The sequence below is a fragment of the Micropterus salmoides genome, unplaced genomic scaffold, assembly GCF_014851395.1.
Source record: "Micropterus salmoides isolate LMB-PRFRI ecotype aquatic unplaced genomic scaffold, ASM1485139v1 Ms_hic_scaffold_2, whole genome shotgun sequence".
NCBI lineage: Eukaryota > Metazoa > Chordata > Actinopteri > Centrarchiformes > Centrarchidae > Micropterus > Micropterus salmoides.
The window spans coordinates 40,437,299-40,457,798 of NW_024041150.1; the positions used below are offsets into that span (position 1 = coordinate 40,437,299).

The 20,500-nt window shown below is 40.9% G+C and overlaps 1 protein-coding gene across 1 annotated transcript in view; it reads right to left on the bottom strand.

Annotated features, from left to right (window-relative positions):
* Positions 1-817: 817 nt before the first annotated feature.
* The window catches only part of lratb.1 (lecithin retinol acyltransferase b, tandem duplicate 1), a 37,712-nt gene continuing 18,029 nt past the window's right edge, over positions 818-20,500 (bottom strand). The window contains exons 16-20 of the mRNA XM_038730748.1: positions 19,366-19,474; positions 16,983-17,066; positions 15,392-15,509; positions 9,041-9,131; positions 818-6,589 (exon numbers count right to left, since the gene is read on the bottom strand). Coding sequence (XP_038586676.1) covers positions 6,515-6,589; positions 9,041-9,131; positions 15,392-15,509; positions 16,983-17,066; positions 19,366-19,474 — 477 coding nt within the window. The 3' untranslated portion in view covers positions 818-6,514. The remainder of the gene's footprint in view (positions 6,590-9,040; positions 9,132-15,391; positions 15,510-16,982; positions 17,067-19,365; positions 19,475-20,500) is intronic.

The window sequence follows — 20,500 nt, forward strand, 5'->3', positions numbered from 1 at the left end:
CGCCATGAATACACAGCTGTTCAATCACAGCGCAGTATAGGACTCTCTCTAACTGATGTCCGACACTTTCATGGCTGCGCTCCATTGACTCCTATGTAAAACACTGCGTTTTCTAGCTTGTTTTTGCTGTATTTTTCCAAGATATGGTCAAACACTGTTCCTGGGTCACTTGTAATAATTACAATTGCTACCCAGAAAGGATGAAAGGAGAAGTACGACTTATTCCCTTTCCAAAACAAAAAACGCTAGCTAACTTACTACTGAATGTAATGTTATGAAGCCCTACTGTTCTGCTTTTAATGATTCTAACAGTGAATAGAGGCCTACCCAGCTGTACAGGAACAATGTTGATCCTTAATATCGTTGTCTTTTGTCTCAGTCGTCAGGTGATGCGGTGGTTCACATCGACTCTGATCAGTAGGCTTTAGCTTCTGTCTTGGTTTTCTGTCAAACTGATAAATACTGAAACCAAAACTGAAAAAAATAAACTTCAGATGTATAATACAACTGCAAAACGGTCTGCTTCTTTCTGAGATCGTTTTTTTTCAAACAATTAGACAATATTTCTCCAGGGAGTGCAGTAATAGACAGTGGCAGCACCGTGATAAAACTCCGACAGTTTGTCGGACTTAGCAACAGTAACTATGCGGCGCGTGGCTTAGCGTAGGATCAGTTGTAACCTGAGTCCTAAAACCACGTCTTAACCCTCAAAAAGCATGTCTACCTGTCAGGACACGAGTCCCCATTGGCTAGTGTCTCCTACCAGGATGTAAAAACATGAAAACACAGAATCAACAACATTAACTTTAAACAGACGTTTTGTTCAAGAAAATATTTTTAATCTCTTCAGTTTAGTATCTACAAGATCATACAGAAAACAACTCACTCTTTAAATGCATTTAATGATTTTCTTGAGTGCAGAAAGCAATCAATAATAAATCAAATATAATATATATTTATAAAGAATTAGAAAAGAAGGCAAAGTGATTGTTGATTCTTCTTTACAACATGCTACAGTTTACAATTTACATTTTGAGTCATCTAAGATCTTTAATTACAAATAATCTCTGAGCTTAGTACAGTTGAGTTTCAAGTGTAAAGTTAGAATTGAAATGGACGAAGAGAAATAACTTGTAAAGAAGTGTTCAATTTGAAGTGATGCTCCCTTTCAATAAAAACACAGTGATACAAAAAGCACCTGTGGCTCCACAATGAGGACCGTCCTGCAAAAAAACGTCACCTGAAAATCCGACACCGTGACACTGTGTCGTTTCCGATGCAGTTCGGACATTTTGAATAATGCATTGGCGGTTCGGTCGCAAAAAGAGACGCAATAGAAAGGGTCAGCGGTTCAATAACAAATAAGCAAAGTTCAATAAGATGCCGATGAGCAAGGCACTGCAGCTATTAGTTGCCATCATGAGCTCTTTCCAGACACGGGAAACGCAACATTGTTGGCTTCATTTAACTGTTGAAGTGATGGCTTTTTGTCTTTCATGACAGGAGACCTTTACTCAAATGTTCCTTAACAAATAACCCCACAATGCTCACTTGATATATTTGGCAGCTAGTGCTTAGAGAGGAAGTGGTGTTGATGCTGGAAAACAGCTGTGAGTTGAAAAGTTTAATTATTTAAGGAAAAATGGCTCACTGATATTAATAACTTATTTTGCAGTTGAAGCTTTAAGTAATGACCAGCGTGAGCTGATGGTTTTCGAGAGAGACATCTGCAAGAACTTATTTTTAGTTAATATCTTTACTGCAGCTGGCCATTTGGACATAAGTTGAAACTATGAGGAAGGTTTGATTATTACAGAGCAGACTGATCTGACATGATAAGAATCTCCTGAACAAATCAGCTGCTCTTTAGTGTGTCATAGCTTATTAAACTGATTTTCTTTGAGCACAGGCGATGATACCTGCACAGTGATCTTTCTCTCTGTGTATGTAACCTGGTGCTGTTGCCTTCACGTTAACCTGATGCCATACAATTCAGACTTGAGTTCTGTTGAAAGTGAAATGTTACTAGGTTCAACCTAGTAAGACTGCTGTTATGACTTATGTGAATAGTCACTTTTACATACAAGAGGCAGACAAGTGCAACTGACCTCACATTTAATTAAAGAGTGGCATGTCTAAAAACGCTGCTATAGAGTTCAATAACAATAACAGATTTTCTCCCAACTTACACAATTTGAAGCTTGCTGTTGTCTCCATTAGTAGATTTAAGTGTTAAAAGGAAACATTTTCTCTGGTGTTCCACAAGGCTCAATGCTTGGACCTGAAAAAGTTAAATAGCACTGGATGGATTAAACTGAGTTTTGGGGCAGACATTTGTGGTCATCAGTGTCTCAAAATAATGAAAGCAACTCAGATTAATATTTCAGAGTTTGACCAAAGGTAGTCAAAAAACTTGAGCTGCTTTACGTCCAACTCAAAATAATTTTTACTATAAAAGTTGTGACGGACATTCATGCTCTTCAGTCTCTTAAAATAAGAAAGGAATACAAGCTCTTTCCTTGACTGATCTGGCAGAGTTTGACTGAGAGACTGAACCTGAACTGCTTTAACTTTAAATTTGGTGCCTTCATGTTTCTATTGTTTTCAGAATAATAAAAGCCACACTGGTGTCGTAAAAGGTTCAATGCTGGGACACTTTTGGGGGGAGATGATGGTAACTTAATATTCAGGTTATCTAATTGAATTACTCATTTTCCTATTCATTGTAAACTGCGAGATAATATAACTACTGGCGTATGTATTTGCACTTATTTCCCATCGTCAACCGCTTATCCTGTGTACAGGGTCGCGGGGGGGCTGGAGCCTATCCCAGCTGACATCGGGCACAAGGCGGGGTACACCCTGGACAGGTCGCCAGTCCATCACAGGGCCACACAAAGACGAACAACCACTCACGCTCACACTCACACCTACGGACAATTTAGAGTCACCAATCAACCTAGTCCATTTTAGTTCTAATTTAAAGAAACTTGATCATTGTCAAAAGTGGACAAAAAGTCATACCGATAGCAGATGATAAAAGCACCTTATATATGAAAAGACTATAATATATTTCTTATAACTCAGCGTCTCAGATTAATGTCCTTATGAAGGTCGGTATGTTACACTGGCCTCTTCTGCTACTTTAAAGAAAAATAAATTGAGCATTGTTTGATGATGATGAGGATTTCCCAGAGGTCGGATGTGCCAGAGCGAGGCTCAATAACAATATGTGCTAATTCTGAAAACTTATGTTTAGACCCAGATATTGCCTGAAGCAAGGTCTGATATTTATTCATCATAGACAAAAGACAGCACCCTAATTACTAAAAGATGCTCAAAAAATGGGCAACATTTGATTTTCTACGCACTCACGGCTCATTGCTTTTGGGTAAACATTAAACAGTCTGTTATTTTGGGGTTGAATGAAGAATTGGATGAAGTGTTTCTCCAAATAACTCACGCACAGTGTTGAAAATATTTGCTGGAAATCACGAGGTTGGATTTCTGGGAATGTGCGGGACAGATCTTTTGCTCTCAAACCGCATCTGCATCATTAAAATGTGACCGCATTTTCACATTTCATATAAAGTGGTGAAATCACAGCATGGGTCTTTTTACAATTTGGGAAAACGAAAACAGGAAATGAGCGGGAATTTATATTTTAACACCTCACTCTACACTGAGCACTTCTTTTCTTTTCCCCTTTAATTGGTCTGATTTATACTCTTGCAACTCTGCTTTCAGTTCATGTCTGAAAGGATTTATATGTTGTCATTTATAATGGTTTGACTGTGTGTAAAAGTCTTTAAACGTCTGTTTAGAAGACCATTGTTTAGTTACTGTTCTAAGCAGACTCTCTGATGTGGCTTTTCTCTGGGTTTGGTTTCACCCATTTGAGGAAAGGCTGAGCAGAAATCCAAAGAGCCAGCAGAGAGTTGGAAATCCAAAGAGGAAAAGAGTCAGATGGTATTTTTTTCTTCTTCCCTGATTAGAGAAAACTGCAGCGGCATGAGGGAAAGATCTGAGAAAGGGGGATGTGATTCACAGGAGGTGGGTGAGATGAATTTTCAGGCACGGAGGAAGCTGTGGAGTGACTGCAGCTTCAGTCTGTTTGCAATTATGGAGAAACAGATTGGAAGCCAGAGAGCCGGTTTGGTGGAAGGAGACACACATTCCTTATGGGCGGCGAACACGGGAGGCAGGTCGTGTCGAGGTGAACGAGCCGGGGGAAACCAGCCGTCGCCCCCGACCTGAGGCCTGCGAGCTTGTGTCTCCTCTAATGTCTGACTGGAGCGTCTCGCAGCCGTGGTCTATACCTTTTTTTGTTTACCCTCTGAGAGAAAGCAAAACCACTACTCTCTTCTTCTTTTGAGGAAGTCAGAGGTTAGGGGCAGCTCCCCAAAAGCTGGTACGAAGCTGGAGTCCAGGTTGTGACTAGAACATTGACCCCCTAAGAATGTTCTCCATGACCAAACCTGGTCTGAGTTTGCATGACTAACCGTCTCCGTTCATATTAACTCATAGAAGGTACAATAATGCTCCTGTTAAATGATTGTTCCAGTGATTTAGTCCATGAGCTTCAAATCATTTCATGTTACTGAAGAACATTATCCTCGGGGGTTCTTACATAAAACTGTCTTGATTTTGCATTTAAAGGATAAGTCTGGTTTATTATAACTTCAGCGCTCATGTTCTTAGTTCTGTCAGTAATAACGACGTTTATTTGGCAGTCAAACTGAAAGTGGGCTCACCTGAAATGTCACTAATAAAGTATAATTATAGGAAAACTGCACGCACAACCACGGTAAGTATGACAGGTCAATGTGAAAGCAGGAAGTGCGTCTATATACTGCGATGGATGTTTACAACAGATAGTGTGGGTGATCATTTTACTGATCACCTTTATTTTCACTTCTGAATAAATTTGTATGAACTGTTGGTTTGTTTCTAACTAATCATTTGACTGCTTGTGTTTCTTCCCCCGTCAGACGATTTCAGCGATGTCATCAGATCTCTGATATGAAACTCAGCATGACATTACCGTACCTACAAACAATATAAGTTGTAATTAACTAGAATTAGCCTTTGAAGATGTTCCTTATGCTCTTTTGCTGTTTCAACAAGCCGCTTTAAAGTGCTCTGGTGGGAAGAATGTGCTTCAGACACCATCTAAATAATGAGTATCCCTCCGTTAGCCTTCAGTAACATATTGACAGCTACTTTCTCCAAGTACTTGAGATCCGGGTGAAGAACTTGACACGATATTGATGTGATAAACATAAATGTTTACCTGAGAGATTGTATGTGAAATGTACGTGAAGCAGCTAAATTCTCTGTTACTGAACTACAAAAACACACACGATTGTGGAGGGGTGTTACGGGCTGATATGCCTTTCCCTCACAATCTTTGCCACAAGTTTAATTTTAACCTTTACAATTACACACGTTTTACAGCAGCTGGTTTGTTATTTTAACCAGCAAAAGCGACGGTCAATACCACCTAAAACAAGAAGCTGGCACATTTTTTTTGTGCATTGATCTTCCCTAATAAAAAAGAGGGACGAGATTAAAGGTTTGATATGAGATTTGTTAGATTCTGAGTTTAATTAATCCAGGTGGAAACTGGAACCGAACCCAAAATGGAACGGCCTATAAAGACCCAAACTTAACACTGAGGAGGGGAACGTTTGAACATGGGAGATAAATTATCTTCCGCTTATCCGCGGTCAGGTCACGGTGGCAGCAGGCTAAGTAGGGTACTCCTGACATCCCTCTCCCCAACAACGCTTTCCGACTCCTCCGGGGGCATCCCAAGGCCTTCCCAGGCCACATGGGATATGTAATCCCTTCAGTGAGCTCTGGGTCTAACCCGGGGTCTCCTCCCAGTTGGACACATGCCCTGAAAACCTCCAAAGGAAGGCGCCCAGGAGGCATCCTCATCAGATGCCCAAACCACCTCAGCTGGCTCCTTTCGATGCAAAGCAGCGGCAGCAGCTTTACTCCGCGCTCCCTGCGAATGTCAGAGCTCCTCAGCCTCTCTAAGGCTGACCACAGCCACCCTACAGAGGCCATTTTGGCCACTCATGGACGTATGCTATCGTATGTTGAGGTTCCTTCAGGTGAAACTGTTTTATTTGACAGTTTCCTGAATGCTCTCTTTTGTTTATCAGTGTGGATAAAATCCTGCGACTCTGTTACATCTCACAGATTATAAAGCCCCTTGAAGCTGATGTGTGATTATGGACTTCACTCAGTGCACCAAATATAAATTAAATTTTCTTGTTTTCATCAGGTTTTCCCTTGTTTGGGTTGAGGACTAAACAAATCTTTTTTTTGATATGATCCATCTGGGTTTCTATGGAGGGAAAAGTCTCACCGGGGAGTTTTCTTTGCTTTCAGTCTCATTTCTTCTTGTAAAGGGTTTTTTATGTCTGCCTTTCCCACAGCTCTCTCCCTCATTAACTCCTCCTTTCTCTCAGTGTCTCTCACCCAGCCACTCTCTCTCTCTCTCTCAGTCCACCAGTGACTTGACGTCAGGCAGTCCTCTCAGCTTCAAATCCAGCAGCATCTGACCGTAGGCTTTACCCTGAGAACAGAGAGGAAAATAAAACAACGCAAGCATAAAGGCTGTGGTCATCCTTACAAGGAGAACAACATATGTGTTTCCACCTTAACATGTTTGAATTTACACATTGTGTGCGTTTGAGCTTTATGAGTCAGGGCCCGACTGTGTGAGGTGTTTGTGTTAGCACATTGTGAGTGTGCAGGAGCAGTATGTGTGTGTTTCTTTGATGCTTTGCTGTGGATTCCAGTGAGGTGGTAAAAAACTTCACCGGAGCGTCTGAACAAGGGATGGAGAGGAGAGGAAAGGAGGAGGAGGGTGAAGGAGTGCTAAAGAGGACCAAAAGGAACTGGTTTCTGATGTTGCCACCATGAAGAAGAGGAACAAACCAGTTCTTTCCAGGCTGAGTTTTATGTTTTGTTGGGAATACATGCTTTACAAAGTCTTAACCGCGCAACATCAGAATCAGCTTCATCAGGTTTTCGTTGCTCTCAACACACAAAGCTGAACAAACATAGGTAAAACAAAAAACAGAATTATTATGTACATACATAGAGAGAGAGAGAAAGCAACAACGACCAACAACATGCAATGTTTTTATACTAGTTGAGTGTTCTGTACATTGTAAACAACGGGAAATGTAACATATTACAACCCCAATTCCAAATAAGTTGGGACGTTGTGTAAAACGTAAATACAAACAAAATACATTCATTTGCAAATCCTTTTCAACCTATATTCAATTTAATACACTATAAAGACAAGATATTTAATGTTCAAACTGATAAACTTTATTGTTTTTTGCTGACGCAAAGTGGAAAAGTGTGCTGTGGTCTGACAGGTCCACAATTCAAATTGTTTTTGGATATTATGGAAGTTGTGTCCTCCGGGCCAAAGAGGAAAAGGACCATCTGGATTGTTAACAGCACAAAGTTCAAAAGCCAGCATCTGTGATGGTATGGGGGTGTGTTAGTGCCCATGGCACCATTAATGTTGAAAGGTACATACAGGTTTTGGAGCAACATATGCTGCCATCCAAGCAACGTCAAGACAATGCAAGCCACATTCTGCACGTGTTACAACAGCTTGGCTTTGTAGTAAAAGGGCGCGGGTACTAAACCGGCCTCCCTGCAGTCCAGACCTGTCTCCCACTGAAATTGTGTGGAGCATTATGAAGCGCAAAATAAGACAACGGAGACCCCGGACTGTTGAGCAACTAAAGTTGTACATCAAGCAAGAATGGGAAAGAATTCCACCTACAAAGCTTGAACAATTAGTGACCTCAGTTCCCAAATGCTTATTAAGTGTTGTTAAAAGGAAAAGTGATGTAACACAGCGGTAAACATGCCCCTGTCCCAGCTTTTTTGGAACATTTTGCAGGCATCACATTCAAAGTGAGTGAACATTTGCAAAACACAATAAAGTTTATCCGTCTGAACATTCAATATCTTGTCTTTGTGGTGTATTCAGTTGAGTATAGGTTGAAAAGGATTTGCAAATCATTGTATTTGGTTTGTATTTACGTTTTATACAATGTGCCAACTTTATATGAATTAGGGATGTACTTTATAAACATTAAGTAGGTGGTTATGTACAGCAGGTGTACATGTCTAAATACAGAATATCCAACATGCAGGATTTGTAGGTGGACAATATGTACATGTTAAAGGAGACCTGTTATACTTCTTTCCCAGTCCTATCTTGTAGTTCTGTCACTCCTGTGTGGCAGCTTTGTGTGGCAGCTTTGCATAATTCAAAGTTCAACACAGAATAATTTTCTGTGTTAAACTGACTCTTTATGAAGGCCTTCATTTCAGCCTCTGTCTGAAACGAGCTGTAGATGCTCCTGTCTCTTTAAGCCCCCCCTCTCAAAGACGACTGTCTTCTGATTGGCCAAGACCTGAAGCATGTTACCAGGCTGTTGTTGCTGCTGAGCAGAACAGGCAGACTGAGCGTTGCTGTGCCGTTGCTGTGGGAGCAAATGACCATTTATCTAGCTCAGGATGTCGTAGAACAGAGCCGTCTGAGGTTTTTGCTCACAGTGATTTCTTTTAAATACTTTAACCTCATTATTTGAAGCTTTGGCCATGTTTAACATGAACATCCAACATTGTAGATAAGTCATAAAATATGGAAAAGCATAATAGGTCTCATTTAAAGCACAGTGTGTACTTTAAACAGTAAATATATAATGGCAAGAGTGATATTTGCACTGTATCTGAACTGGGAACAGTGAATGTTTTCCCATGCATCACAGGATATCTGCAAAGATTCAACTTCCCCACGCTGAGCTGCTCGCTGCAAAACAGAGTTACTGGACACATCAGAAAGAGGAAGAAGCAGATGAAAGAATGAAGCTCCAGAGTTAAGAAAGAGGAGAAAGTCAGTAGTGTGTGTGTGTGTGTGTGTGTGTGTGTGTGTGTGTGTGTGTGTGTGTGTGTGTGTGTGTGTGTGTGTGTGTGTGTGTGTTGTTACCTGGGGGTCGCTGCGTAGAGACGCCACCCCTCCCCCTCCCAGCGAACTCTGCAGGACAAAGTTGAAGCCGTGGATCCCCGGCAGAGTGTATCTACAAACCAAACAAAAACAAAAACACAACCACACCCTTGTAACCACGGCAATGCAAACTTTCATACTTTGTAAATGTGCTTCACTGTAAAAAACACACACACAGCCTGCCAGCACAGCAGGGGTTTCTTGCACACGATGTTTTTGACGTTTGAATGAGTTGGTTGTCTGGATCCACGTGGTTTGTGAGTTCAGTGTGTGTGTTTTTAGCTTTTCTGTGAGATTTACAAGAAGTGTGCGTCAGTGTGTGTAGTTAACCACACTGAGGCAGCATGAGTGTGTTTGTGCACATACGTGTTTGCAGTTTCACAGAGGGGGGAGGGGATCGTGTGTGCATGCGTGTGTGAGAGAGCAGTTAAATGTGTGTCTCTGGGCCTCCTGAAGGTTTAACGAGCGGTTGAGGTGCACTAATGAAGCGTCTGTGGCAGCAGGGAGGGGGTTCAGGGTGTGAGAGGAGATGCAGGTCAACGAGCTTTACAGCCTCCACCTCTTCATTACGCTAATCGCTAACACGCCGCGCGCCGAGTCATCGCTCAAACATGTCCGCCAGCTGTATTCAACCATTTCCCCATGTCTTCCATCATACCTGCCGATTAACACCTACAGCCACTCAACTGGTTCACTGCGGAGCTACTTGAATTCCCTGGTAGTTTATGCAGCTTTGGCATCTGAAAGTGACCGCAACAGCGACCACAAGTGGTAATTACAGAGTATAAGAAGATGCTGTGCTCACGTCTTGTTGTACCTGCGACCAGGGTTTAAAATGATCACCCGCCACGAGCCAATTGACAGTAAAAAATGACTTTGGCGAATTACCATCACCACCCCAGCTGATGCTGGAGTGGTGATGGGGCAGTGGATTAGGCACATGCTTTTGGTGTGAGAGACACGGGTTCAATTCCCCACTGTGACACTTCCACCAATGTGTCCCTGAGCACGACACTTAGACCCCTAGTTGCTCCAGAGGCGTGCGACCTCTGACATATATAGCAATTGTAAGCTGCTTTGATAAAAGCATCAGCTAAATAAATAAATGTAAATGAAACGCATAAGTTGACTGAATGCGTTTTGTTTCGATTCTGCACGCTGCATGTAACTTATGTTGCGGCTAACTTCACTGTTATCTAGCTAGCTCAGGATAGAACTGCATATATATATTTATATGTCTTATGTAGGGCGGCATATAACGATGATTTTAGTTTTTGAAGCTTCGATAGATTATTTCAATGATTCATTGATGCGTCGTTTAAGAAGTACTTTTGCTTGCTGGCTTTGTAGAAACATGGCGGCGCAACATGGCGGCGTCCACGTAAGTATGTAGATAGAAGTGGCTCATTCTGAGGTATTAAAAACATAACGGTTCTGTAAGGTCTTTACACAGCACTGAAAACATAGTTATGTACACTATATTGCATTTCTGTCAATAGATCCTCCTAAATATTACACACTGGACCTTTAAGTTAGCTAACATTAGCCACCATATGCTACTGCTCATACCAGTAAGGCTGTGTATAGTGTATTGAATTTTTTTTTTTATTGTATCTGTAAAGCTTCTCGGGTCATAGTTATCCAAAGCAGGTTGAAAAAGGGCAACTGGTCATTGGCAAGATGACCAATACCGCAGGATTAGCTAGTGCTCCTGGCAGTTCTGTATGGTTGTTGTTGACACCCGAGGTCTGAACAACCACCGTTGGCATCCTCACCTGAGGGCCGATGTGAACATCTGTTTAGTTTCCTGGGAAGAGATGAAAGGGTAGCATTGCAAGTTGACAGTAAATGTTATTGCAGACCTCTTTCCCGTTCACATTTGGCCTTAAGGTGAGAATGCCAGAGTGTGAACAAGTCCAGCTTTGTCCAGCTCCCATGTTTACCTTCTGCCTCAAAGTCTCTGATCTGACAGAAAGCTCATCTTTGTATGTGAGGAGTTAAACAAATCAATACTTTGTTTGGAGACAAACTGAACATCAAGTTGAAATCCTCCGTTTCTGTTGCGTCGTCACTGCTGTGTCATCACAGCGTGATTACCCTGGAGGAGGGTTATGACAGTCAGTAATGTTTATAGCGTTGTGTCTTGTTTCAGTGGAAGTTGTGTTCCTGGTTTCTCTCAGTCAGTTGTGGTTTTCTTACAGACGACAGTATGATGGTTTGAGTTGCAGACGCCCTTCAGTGTCTTCACCACTCTGTTAAATCTTTGTCAGTGTGGTTTTTGTGTGGTTTGAAAATGGAGCCAGCATGATGCTGGTGGATACAATATAACAAACAGCTGTGAAATGTCATGCAAACAAAAGGCAACAGCCCAGCAACGCATACCATCTCTAACGAATAGTTATTGTCATATTATGTTTTTTAATTTTTTTTTGTCTATAGAAAGCTTTTAAAGTTTTTAAACTGCTTATTCTTTTTGAACTCAAGTCTTCACTTAACAAAAAGACTACAAGGAATCACTGCACCAGGTAGCTGGTTAAGAAGAAATATCCACAATAAACAACATGTTGATTTGTGACTTTTACAGGTGTTGACCTGTGTTTTATTTTGCTGTTGTTGTTTTTTTACTTTGAGCAGAGCCGGGCAGTGGTTTCCTTCTGTTTTACAGTCTTTATGTTAGCTAGGCTAATTGATTACTGGCTCTAGATTTTCACTTTAAGCTGGGATGGGTAACGTTGGAGAAACTAACAAGAGACAGCTAGATTTTGAAAATATCCAATTCTAAAAATGCCACCCCGTCCCTTCAGGCGTCATTCCAAAGCCACTCCCTGAAAACACATGTTCATAGGCTATAAGTGCACCGGCAGAGTGCGTGCAGGCAGGCCAGCCAATCGTTTTATTCGAAACGAATGAGCATTTAATTTATTGATTGCTGTCGGGATATAAAGACAATTTCCACCCCCAGCTTTAAACGCAGCTCTTCATTTAATAATATTAAAATGAAAAAATGTGTTCTTTGCTCCTTTTCTCTCAGCCAGAGTGGGCGTTAACAGCTGAGCCGGCTGGGCAAAACACAAGTCTAAATGGGATATAAATGGAGAAAAACTGTGATGTCAAACACAATACAACCACTAAGATGATAAAATCAGCTGTGATGTGTTAATGTATGGTATAAAATGATGAGTTGCAGCGTAGAAAGGTAAAAGACTAGCATGTCAATGTAATGAATTTTATTGTGAATTTTGTGACCTTGGAATTAAAAACATTTAATCAAAACTGAGCTGACAGTGTGACGTGACAAACGTGCTGAACAGATAAAAACAGAGAGAAGAAGAAGAAGAAAACCAACACGTAGGAGGTTCATGTGGTTTTCTAACAGTTTGAATATTGTAATAGCGGTGAGTGAGTGTGTGTGTAAATGCCTCTCTGGCTCAGCTGTGGCTAATATTTGTTCACCCGCAGATTGTACAAGTTGTTATTCGATGTGTTCCTGCTCGTTTGTCGGGTTCCTGAAGGCCAATGTCTCACAGCGATTACACCAACCACCGGTGTGAATTGCTGCTGCTGCATCCTCTGTGTGTGTGTGTGTGTGTGTGTGTGTGTGTGTGTGTGTGTGTGTGTGTTGAAACCTGTGAATGTTGGGTGGAGGAGTTGAAGTGCCTGTTCCTCACTATCTAAAACAGAAGTGCAGTGTGAACACAACCACATCCTCCCTTTTAGAAACACACACACACCTGACTAAAGTTGTTTTCACACCAAGTCAAAAAAAAACAAACACACAAGTCACGGTAATCAATTATCATCAGCAGTTCGTATTTTAAAGTAAGCTACTGTATATTCCTAATGAATTGAGTGTAAACCTGTTGGGCTACAACACTTTAATATATTTTCATCGATTTTTAATGATTAAACTATTTCTGAACCCGTAGACGGGGTGTGATGCTTTTATTTGTTAAGAATTATTTGTCACTGGAGGTCCTCAGCTACATTTGTCTAAGGGCCAGAATTCTTCAAAGCAGACATTTATTTAGGCCCATTATTGTTTCATACTTTTAACTTTAACAAAGTTAGTGTTATTTTTATTAGCCTATATATATCAGTGTGAACAGACTCCTTACAAAATCCATTATGATAACTAGATACTTAACTGGAAAATTCTCTCAGACCTCCGTCAAGGAGGCCGTTCACTGGAGCCTAGTTCACACTACACGATTTTAAGCCCGATTTTACCATAAAACTTTTTTTTGATAAATTGTTAGACGCCCGGTCTGGTTTTTCTTTGGATGTATAATACACCTTAAAGCCAGTGCTGCTTAGATTGCAAACAACTACAAATGTTAAATCTTTTGTCAATTTGGCCATGCTACACATGTTAGATTGTTCTGTTAATTTTAAAAGACAAAAACAATTGCGCCGCTCACAGAAGTCAGGCAATAATGTTCCTTTTCTGTGATCTGATTTTAAGCTGCACATGGCACAAATCTGAGAACACAATACTGCAAATACATAAATGATTCTGTAGTTTCATCAGGGTCCATTCGGGGGGACGAAAGATAAGCATTAACGAGCTGCCAGGTGACGACCCCTGCTGTATGCATTAGAAAGATTATTCTTGGTGAGCTACTTGATTGTTTTGTTTTGACCTACAATAAGATTAGGAATCTACAGATATGCTAACAGGTCACTACCATTACCATGATCACCTTCTTATTAGCATGCTCACATTCGGTAATTAGCAGTAAACAAAGTACAGAAGAAGACGTCAACTTTGCAAACGATGCCAGCGACGGTCGTTCAGACTTGGCCCTTACGTGACCCCAACGACTGTTGTTCCAACAGTCAGGGGCACTAATGAACCAAACGACTTGTTAACAACCCCACAGAGGTTAAATAGCTGGGATTCCAGGAATGGAAACAAAACACAATCACATGCACAAACAGGACCTATACACATGCATTAAGCTGAGGCTGATGGGAATGTCACTCAGTCATATGACGGTGGCCCTGAGAGCTCAACACACTTGAAAGACCTCCACCAACTTGACAACACATGCGCAGCAATTAGAAAAAACAATGCAAGTATTATCACAAAGAGTACAGTCAAGAGCTGCTCGATATGAAAAGCACAAAGAGATAATGAGATGATGTGAATTGGCACTATATAAATAAAATTGAAATGCATTGAATTTGAGTAGCATAGACAACAATGTTTCCAAGGGACACTAAAGACACACGCCGATAAACACGCCGGGCACTGCTGGGATACACTTGGCGTCCCTTAAAAAAAAACAGTACCAAAACCAATAAATATCTCAATACTGAGTTCACCAAGTTCAGACTTCTGTACTTTAAAAGCTCGGACTTGGCAAGTTCGGCTCGGGAACGGGAGCAAGCAGTCAGTCATTCAGCAATTGGAACAGCAGCGGACTTGATGACGGCCGGACCCGTTAGCGGGCGGGACTTCACATCTCCAAAAACGTCGTAGCAAATTTTTAAATCAGCTCTGTCTTGAGAAATCAACCACATATTTCGAGTTTAAACAACTATATTCCCGCATAAAAAAACTCTTAAAACTACTATATGTGACACAAGAACAGCAGTATTATTATTAAGTTACAGTTGTGAGTTTTCTCCTCCGACATTTCCGCTTGTTGGTGGCGAAATGCATTATGGGATAGCTGGCTATCAGAAGTCCACACAAGTCACCACCGATGCAGCCGGGTATTTCACTTGGCGAGATGCAGACTTTTGAAGTACAGACAAGAACGCAGATTGAGAAACAGCCCATGGCTCCCGACAAGTGCGCCACAGCCGTGTGCAGCACTTTTTAATGTCCCCTGGAAACAGTTTCCATTGCCTTCTTTGCTACTTGCAGGTTTGTGTATTTGGTTGTGATTTGTGTATTTGATGAAGATGTTTTTTTCTATTTGCTTGGGTTTTTCTGAAGTCGCTGCGTGTTGAGCTCTCAGGGCCACCGTAGAATTTGGTCATAAACCAAAGTATTCAACTGAAACATCGGAGACATGCTGTTTACTACAAAAGATAAAACGTCCTCCTCATCCCTGTCTGCTTATGAGTCTTGGTTTAAGTTTAGTCCCAATCACAGTGAAAACATGTCACACATCTTCAGACCCAGGTGGCTTTTGGGCAATAAGTGAATTCCCAATCAGATTTCAACACCTTATGTGAACACTTGTACATCCTTGTTTCTAACTTCTTCCTCTCTCACCTACGCTCACTTTCTTTCTCTCAGCAAACACTTAAGGCCCACTTATACTCCTGCGTAGGGTCATGCAGAAGTATAAATTGCCCATAACACAGTACTTCTTTGCTCACCGTGTGACAGCGTTGTTCACCCCTGGCTGGATGAGGTGCGAGAAGTATTCCTCCACCACAGAAGAAGTCAGGTGTTTTTTCAGGTAGGGGAAGAAGAGGGGATGACGAGCTATCACTCCTAAAAGAATAAGACAGAAAGAAAAAATCTCTTTCGACTTCTTGTTGATGCAGTTTGAGGCTGTTTGTCGATCAGTCATGTTTCAGTCGTTGCTCATGAATACGACCCAGTCATCCACGTTTAATTTACTACAAATAAACTACCACTTCACATAGTTAGATGACAAGATTTCTTACCTCTCCGTCAATGTGTGGATTTTAAAGCTACAGACAACAGCCAGTTAGCTTAGCTTAGCATCAAGACCGGAAACTGTGGGAAACAGCTAGCCTGGATCTGTCCAAAGGTAACAAGATAGTCCTACTAGTATCCTCAAAAGCTTGCAAAAAAACTAAAAGTAAAATCGTCAATTTAATGTTTTATGGGGGGATTATGTGGTGGACTATTTTTTGGCCCAGACCAGTTGCAAGGCAAACATGGGAGACTCCAGGTAAATAATGTTTCAAGCCCGGATAAAAAAGCTTTTGTTTTTCCCCCACATTTACAGTGTTTATGCTAAGTTAAGCTAAGTGGCGGCTGGTGGTAGCTTCATCTTTAACCAATCAACTTTCTCAGATAACACTGCAAGAAAGAGAACAAGTGTACGCCCCAAAATGCCGAGCTAATGCTTTAAAAATGCTTTGATTTTAGTTTGAATCAAACTAAATCTGCACACAGGACTAGCTCCCATTAATTTTAAACTGAAGCAACGTTTCAATAAAAGATACTTTCAGAGAAGGAGCCAGCAAAGACTCACTCAAAGGACTCCATGTTGCCCTTCAACTACTTCTACTCCTTCTACCAGAGTACTGTTCAACCCATCTTGCTCTACTGCTCCACCTGTTTCTGCAGCACGCTTTCTGTTACAAACCGGGTCAAACTGACATGATTAACCAACACCGCACCTCAAGATAATATGTCTGCCTAACAGCCATAGCAGCCCTGAACAAGGCATCTCGAAGAGGAAACCAGGAGCCTTCTTTTCAACAGTCCGGTTTGTTCTTACAGTGTATTTGTTGGGAATGATATGTGAGGTATGAAATGTTGTATGCTAATTGGTGATGTACAGTGCTATGAAAAAGAATTTCCCTCTGGGAAAATAAAGTCTAATATGTAATCAGTAAATAAGTGCATACATTTAGGAGGAGTAGGAAAGTCCCTGTCTTGATAACAGACATAAATGAACCTTGAACTCACAGAGATCTCATGCTGTTAGTACAGCGTGTACATCTTTCTTTGATTCTTGCCTTTAGTTTGCTTTTTAATTCCGCACCTGTGGAAGTTTTTACCCTTTGTGTCTTTAGCTCGCAAGCTAGCTAGCTACCACCACGCACAAAGGACTTTCTGACGTGAGCAGATCCTCAGCGAGGACGTGGCCTTCATGCAGTTTGAATCATTCTGCTGTTACATCAGTTTGGTGACATTAATACAGCAGACTCACAGGTTTATACTTGTGCGGCTACCCGTTCTTCCACTTAGTTTAAAAGCGCTTCTCACCAATGTTAGCCGAGTCTCCTTTGTCTCCGCTCCTTGTGTAGGCCAGCTCCTCCAGTCTGTAGCTGTGTGGTCCACTGGGCAGCTCTGGACAGAGACCAGAGAAACAAACATGTTTGTTTGGTGATAAAACACAGGAGGCAAACACAGAATCAAGCTTTAAAGTTGTTTAACTTTATCTCCTTTCAGTGACCTATTTAGTCTGCTTTCAATTCAGGTCTTGAGGTGTTTTTATTGCTGTATAATTTCGTGTGGTTTCACTGTGTCAAAGTGACTTCTTTCTATTTCTCTGTTCATGTTCCTTTTACATTCAAAAACGTAGCCTAGCCTGCTAGCCTGCCACTTTCTGAGATGAATACAAACCTGACAGCACGACGGGGGCCTCCCAAATGTTGAATGGTGTAAACAGACAGACACCTTAAATCGCTACTGGCAGAAAAACAAGTCTCAACAGCCTCAAGTACACCGTTACAATGGAAAACGTCCACTCGGAGTGTCCGTGGGTTTCATGAAAGGCGCCATATAAATCTAAGTTATTAGTATTTTTATTATTATTAGTTTAGACACAGTTTTCACAAATATTTTCAGCAACTGTTTTTTATTTTTGCGAGTTGTAGCTGCAGCACTGTGTGGTTTATATTCCCTACAATGATACCGCAGCATGCTACATTACTGTCATCTACCCCCTCCAGCATTCCCATGTTGTTTTACAAAGACAACTGTATGAGGGTCATCAGTGTGTGGCAGGTAATCCATTAGTAATTCCTGCCTGCTTCCACACACACACACACACACACACACACACACACACACACACACACACACACACACACACACACACACACACACACACACACACACACACACACACACACACACACACACACACACACACACACACACACACACACACACACGTTAACGTTTATTCATTCTTTGTTTATTTTAACCTAAACACAGAAATAGGTCACATAAATAAATCACAGCTAAAGTTGGTCAGAGACTGTTAGACCATGTGAATAACTATTAAAAGCAGCAGCTCCGTCTTTTCTTCCTGAATTTGAATGTTTTTATTCTTTAGGTTTGTTTTTTTTTGGTGATTGGAGAGGCCTTCCTGTTTCCAGCCTGGAATGTGAAGGTAGGGAAAGCAGCCAGGACTCAGTGCGTGTGCATCTTTTCCTTTTATTTGTGGGGTCCAACCAGCTTTGTGGAGACCAAAACGCTGGACCCGACAAGTTTAAAAGGCTGTTTGAGGGTTAAGACTTGGTTCTAGGGTTATGGTCATGTAGTTGTGATGGTTAAGGTTAGAGTAAAGAGCTAAGGAAGGCATTACGTCAATGACGGGTCCCCACAAATATAATACAAGGGTGTGTGTGGACTTGCTTTTTGTGTGCTACAATTCGATTTCTGTTCTCTTTTGTTTTTGTAAATAAATGTAGTTCCTCTGCTGCGTCAGAACCTCGTCATTAACGCTGGGTTGAGAGTCTTCACTGCATTCAAGGAGTGTCCTAAGCTCTGCTGAGTGTGTGTGTCTTTGTGGCTGTTTGTCTGTAGGGCCATGGGAATGCAGCGCTGGTGAAAGGATGAAAAGCGGCAGAGCTTGTACTTCTCAGGAGACGCCAAACACACACACACACAGAGGAGGTTGGTCTGTGTGTCATTTGTTGTGCGTTATGAGATTTTAAATGTGAATGTTTATATCATTTGATTTATTTTTCATGCATGTCCCTGCTTAGACGTGCTGAAGTGGACTTCTGTGTTGTTTTATGGAGGTAATTGGAACATGGGAACAGGTCGCCCTCTGTAGGCAGACATCAGTAACTGCACACAACAAGTTACAGTAATATCTGTTTATCAATAACTGTTCTGGATAAATATTCATTTATTCTATTTCTAATCACCCTCTTATTTGAGTTTACTGAAGGCTGAAGCTACACACCTCAAACACAGTCCATCACAGGGTGTCTACATGTATCAGCAAGTTAATGTAAGACTTTTTAATGCCATCGTTTAGTTAAATTTAAACAACATTTTGATCTGAAAATAAACATCAAATGTGAAAATAAAGGTACTCTCAGTAAATATGCGCTATACATTTTCAGTTTAACACAGTAATAAAAGTAAGGTAAATTAACAATAACTGGTTGAGTTAAAGAACATTTGTCCAAATACATTTATTAGTGTGAAAACAATATATTTCTATGCTGAACATCATTTAGACCCCTGTATTATTAGTGTGCTTCTCTGTTGTTTAGTTTATAGATTACTTTTTAATAAATAGGTAAATGGCATCTTCCTGGTGTAGATTGGACTGATAATTGCACCACCTTTTACCCAAATATTGGTGGATTGTTTACCCAGGAATGTTTCCTGTGTGCTCGTTTACCTGTGTCAGGTGCGTCCTCCTCTGTGGTGGGAGGGGCTTCCTGCTCAGGTGCGTCAGGCCCCACCTCTGCGAAAGACTCCACCAGCTCTCCACCGACATGAACGTCCACCTGCAGTGAGGTCAATAATGAATAACTGTAGCAGGATATTGAAATTTGATATGAAAAATGTCTTTAGGTTCAACAGTTTCTGTGGAGTTCATTCACAGTTCATTCACACTGCTAGCTTCCCTATGCTGCTGGCGTTAGCTGGCTTACTGCTAGCTATAGCAATAGCAATATACTGAAGTTCCAGTTCAGTTTTTATTACAGCTAGTTTTCCCGCTACAAGTACTTATTCACCTAAGTGACCATAAAATAACTAAACCTCATAAAAATGATTGAAATCTTGACTGTACAGAATCGTTATACTTTCACCAAACAAGTGAGGAAAAGTGAAGGACAGCAGCGAAAACACACCTTTAAACATTTATATTTTTACTGATTTAAGTGCTGCTGGTTAACTTCTTGTCATAAATCTACATTAGCTCTGGATCCAGTTACACCAGTGATTTACACGCCACTAAATTAAAACAAACTAGCTCAAACTAGCTAAACGTAGCGGACTGACATAGCTAAAGATAGCTTGTTAATATAGTTTGACCCGTTTAGGTAAATATGGTCTACAAATCTGACATTTGATCTGTTAAATAATGATGCAAACTGAGAAGATTTTAAATTACATTTCACAAAAACACCACAACACACATCAAGATCACAAAATGTTATACCAATGTTCGACTAAATGAACAAATAACCTTGGTTAGCTTAGCTTAATAAGATATTTCCTACTTACGTTTAACACTATGAAAACTACTAATACTGAAACACACAACCTTCTCTATCTACCTATCTATATAAATAAAACAAACACTTACCTACATATAAATCTGTTTTTGGAAGTAATGCTAGCTTGTGGTGCTACAGTGACTTCTTGTTTACATGGCTGATTTTCTAGCAACTCTAGCAAATGATGTAATCTGATTTAGTAAATCACTAGTCTGAAACAAGCTACACCTTAAGAAAGTCTTCAAACACAATCTGAAGTCAAGATAACGAAGACACATTCATTTTGTTGACACAGTTTTTTGTGACTCA